At 43.1% G+C, this 4101-nt stretch overlaps 1 protein-coding gene across 1 annotated transcript; it reads left to right on the forward strand.

The window, feature by feature from the left end:
• The first annotated feature begins 1232 nt into the window (after window positions 1–1232).
• On the forward strand, window positions 1233–2457 carry LOC140015192 (uncharacterized). The gene is made up of 3 exons (XM_072067099.1): window positions 1233–1764; window positions 2284–2372; window positions 2452–2457. Exons 1-3 carry the CDS (start codon window positions 1233–1235, stop codon window positions 2455–2457), a joined length of 627 nt encoding a protein of 208 aa, XP_071923200.1.
• The last annotated feature ends 1644 nt before the right edge of the window (window positions 2458–4101 follow it).

A 4101-nucleotide genomic window follows, 5' to 3' on the forward strand; every position in this document is an offset into this window, starting at 1 on the left:
GAATAACCGATGTTCTAGAGCGCATGACTGAGCACCAAGCCCCGGGGGCAGTGCATCATCAAGGAGGCCCCATTGATACTGAGGAACAGGCATTAGAGAGATTCTTGAAGTTTGGACCTCCTAAGTTCTATGGAGGCCCAGAACCTAAGGTAGCAGAAGGTTGGTGGAAGAGGATCTCTGACATTTTTGCAGCTTTAAATTATACGGAGGAGAGACAAGTGACTTTTGCAGCATTCCAGTTTGAGGGAGCTACTCGTTCCTGGTGGAACCTAATTAAGGTCAATTGGGATAGGAACCATATTCCTAGGACCTGGACGAACTTCACTCGGGAGTTCAACGCCAAGTTTTTACCCCCTCTCATCCAAGAGAAAATAGAGGATGATTTTATCAAGTGTAGGCAGGGGGCGGTGAGTGTCGCCGAATATGAGATCCAATTCATGAAATTGTCCCGTTTTGCTCCTGAATTGGTAGCCACGGAACAAAGGCGTGTAAGGAGGTTTATGCAGGGACTAAACGTGAAAATCCAGGAGGGATTAGCTGCTGTTCAGATAGACACGTTTGCTGATGATGTTGAGAGAGCTTAGAGGGTTGAAGTTGCTAGAGCTCAAGTAAAATCCTTCCAGGCCAAGAAAAGATTTGGCCTAGCAGCAGTCAGGAGCCGACTTATGCAAATGCTCCACCGGTTAAAGTGGGTCGAGGAACGGGTGGAGTAAATAGTCCTGGAGCACCACGAGGCGCTCTAGCGAGAGGAACTGGGGCAAGAGGTGCAGGGGGTAGAGATATCGGAGCTAGAAGAGGACCAAGTAGAAGGAGTCAAACTAGGAACCGCAAGGAGGTCGTGCGACCACCCCTCAGGGAACTTGTGGGTATTGCAGGAGGGCTGGCCATACTGAGGACAGATGCTGGAGGAAAGAAGGAAAGTGCTTGAAGTACGGAAGCAGTGAGCACCAGATTTTCGGTTGTCCAAAAATACAAGAAGGTGGTACTCCGAGTGCTAGGCAAGCTACTTCTTGAGGAAATAGGACCAAAGTTCCGGCCAGGGTGTACGTTATAGACGATCAACCCGTACCTGATTCCTCGGAGTCGTGGAATGTACTCTTCCAATCTTTCATCGATTAGCTAGAGTACTAATTGATCCTGGCGCAACTCACTCGTTTGTGAATCTAATTTTTATGTCCGGAATTAATGTACAACCTGTTAAATTACCCTTCGATCTTGAAGTTAGGACACCTATGGGTAATAGGAGTATAATCACTAGCCTGGCCTATAAGAACTGCGAATTCTGGGTTGGAGAGCGTAAGATACTAGTAGACCTAGTCAGTTTGGACATAAAAGGGTATGATGTTATCATAGGAATGGATTTCCTAGCTCATTACCATGCTAAGCTTGATTGTAGAGTAAAAGTGGTAGAATTTTGGATTCCTGGGAAAGCAACCCTGAAATTGGATGTGAAAGGTAGGTTAGCATCATCCGCCATGATTTCGGGAGTTCGGGCAAGAAAAATGTTGTATAAAGGAGCGCAAGGTTTCTTAGCTTTCCTAATTAACGCTTCCAGTGACCAAGTGAAGTTGGAGGATGTACCAGTGATAAGGGAATTTCCAGATGTGTTTCCCGAAGAATTAAAAACATTACCTCCGGAGAAAGAAGTGGAGTTTAAGATTGAACTAGTGCCGGGAATGGCCCCGATTTCTAAGACTCTGTACCGAATGGCTCCCGCTGAACTAAAAGAATTGAAAATACAATTACAGGATCTATTGGAGAGAGGTTTTGTTAGAGAAAGTGATTCGCCATGGGGCGCACCTGTTCTATTTGTTAAGAAAAAGGATGGAAGTTTGAGGTTGTGTATTGATTATCGAGGATTAAATGAGGGTACAATTAAAAATAAATACCCTCTACCATTGATTGACAGCTTATTTGATCAGCTGCAAGGATCAGTAGTTTTCTCCAAACTGGACTTAAGGCAAGGATATTATCAGTTGAAAATTAAGAAGGAAGACATACCTAAGACTGCTTTCAATACAAGATATGGACATTTTGAGTTCCCAGTCATGCCATTTGGGTTAACCAATGCACCAGCTGCTTTCATGGACTTAATGCAGAGAGTCTTTAAAAAGTACTTGGATCAGTTCGTAGTAGTCTTTATTGATGATATCCTAGTATATTCTAGGACACAAGCAGAACATGCTGAACACTTGGAGATAGTTCTGCAGATCTTAAGAGAGCATAAATTGTATGCTAAATTTAGCAAGTGTGAGTTTTGGCTGGATGAAATTTCTTTTCTAGGGCATAAAGTTTCTAAAGATGGGATTGCCGTGGATCCGGCAAAAGTTGAGGCGGTCACAATGTGGAAACAGCCAGAAACTCCAACAGAGGTTAGAAGTTTCTTGGGTCTAGCAGGTTATTACAGGCGATTCATCAAGGACTTTTCAAGGATTGCTGAACCTATGACAGAGCTAACAAAGAAAAATAATAAGTTCATCTGGACTCCAAAGTGCGAGTTAAGCTTTCAAGAGTTAAAGAAGCGCTTAACATCAGCTCCTGTTTTAGCGTTGCCTGACGGAGTAGAAGGTTATGTCGTATACTCTGATGCCTCTAGGGAAGGTCTAGGATGCGTACTAATGCAAAAGGGTAAAGTGGTTGCCTATGCCTCTAGAAAATTGAAGCCTCACGAACAAAATTACCCAACGCATGACCTAGAACTGGCCGCAGTGGTTTTTGCCTTAAAGAAATGGAGACATTACTTGTACGGTGTGACCTTTGAAGTTTATACGGACCACAAGAGCCTTAAGTACTTGTTTTCCCAAAAGGAATTGAATTTGAGACAAAGGCGATGGGTAGAATTTTTGGAGGATTATGATTGTTCAATAAACTACCACCCAGGAAAAGCCAACATGGTGGCAGACACTCTAAGTAGAAAGGCCCATGTAGCAGGGTTAATGGTAAAAGAATGGGATATGTTAGAAGAGGTTAGTATTTGGAACCCTCGTTTGGAGAGATTGAAGATTTTATTTGGGAACCTGACGTTGAAATCACCGTTGATGGAGCGTATTAAAGAGGCACAGAAAACGGACCCCACGATCCAGAAAAGGTTGGAGAAAGTGCAAAACGGAGAAAACCTAGATTTTAAACTAGGGTTTGAAGGAGAGTTAAGGTTTCAAGATCGAAATGTGGTTCCAGTTGATGAAGAATTAAGGAAAGAAATTCTAGAAGAATCGCATCGATCGAGGTATACTATACACCCAGGAGTGAACAAAATGTATCATGATGTGAAGGAATCATACTGGTGGGACGGTTTGAAAAAGGACGTGGCAAGGTTTGTACAAAAATGTCTGATATGCCAACAAGTAAAAGCTCAACATCAGAAACCCTCTGGTCTATTGCAGCCACTAGAAATCCCTGAATGGAAGTGGGACCACATAACCATGGATTTGTAACGGGGTTGCCTCAAAGTCAAAAAGGATTTGATGCGGTTTGGGTAGTAGTTGATAGGCTTACCAAGTCCGCACATTTTCTACCTGTGAGTATGAGCTTTCCTTTGAAAAAATTGACCAAGTTGTACATAGAAGAGATCATGAGATTGCATGGTGTTCCTATAAGCATTGTGTCCGATCGTGATCCAAGGTTTGTCTCGCGTTTTTGGCAGAAATTTCAAGAGACATTGGGGAACAAGTTGAAGTTTAGTACCGCTTATCATCCCCAAACAGACGGGCAGTCGGAAAGGACAATTCAGACTTTGGAGGATATGCTGAGGTCGTGTATATTGGATTTTGGAGGTAAATGGAGTCAGTATATGGCCTTAGTAGAATTTGTTTATAATAACAGCTATCACGCTTCAATTCAAATGGCACCTTATGAGGCATTGTATGGGAGAAGGTGTGGATCTCCGATTCATTGGAATGAAATAGGAGAGAAGAAAATTCTAGATCCGACGGTTATACCTTGGATGGAAGAAGCTCATGAGAAAGTGAAAGTAATTAGGGAAAGGCTTCAAACTGCCCAGAGTCGACAAAAGAGCTACGCCGACACAAGGAGGAAAGATCTGGAATTTAAAGTAGGAGACAAAGTTTTCCTAAGAGTTAAACCCGTGAAGGGCGGAGTAGT

The sequence above is a fragment of the Coffea arabica genome, chromosome 10e (assembly GCF_036785885.1).
Source record: "Coffea arabica cultivar ET-39 chromosome 10e, Coffea Arabica ET-39 HiFi, whole genome shotgun sequence".
NCBI classification, from domain to species: domain Eukaryota; kingdom Viridiplantae; phylum Streptophyta; class Magnoliopsida; order Gentianales; family Rubiaceae; genus Coffea; species Coffea arabica.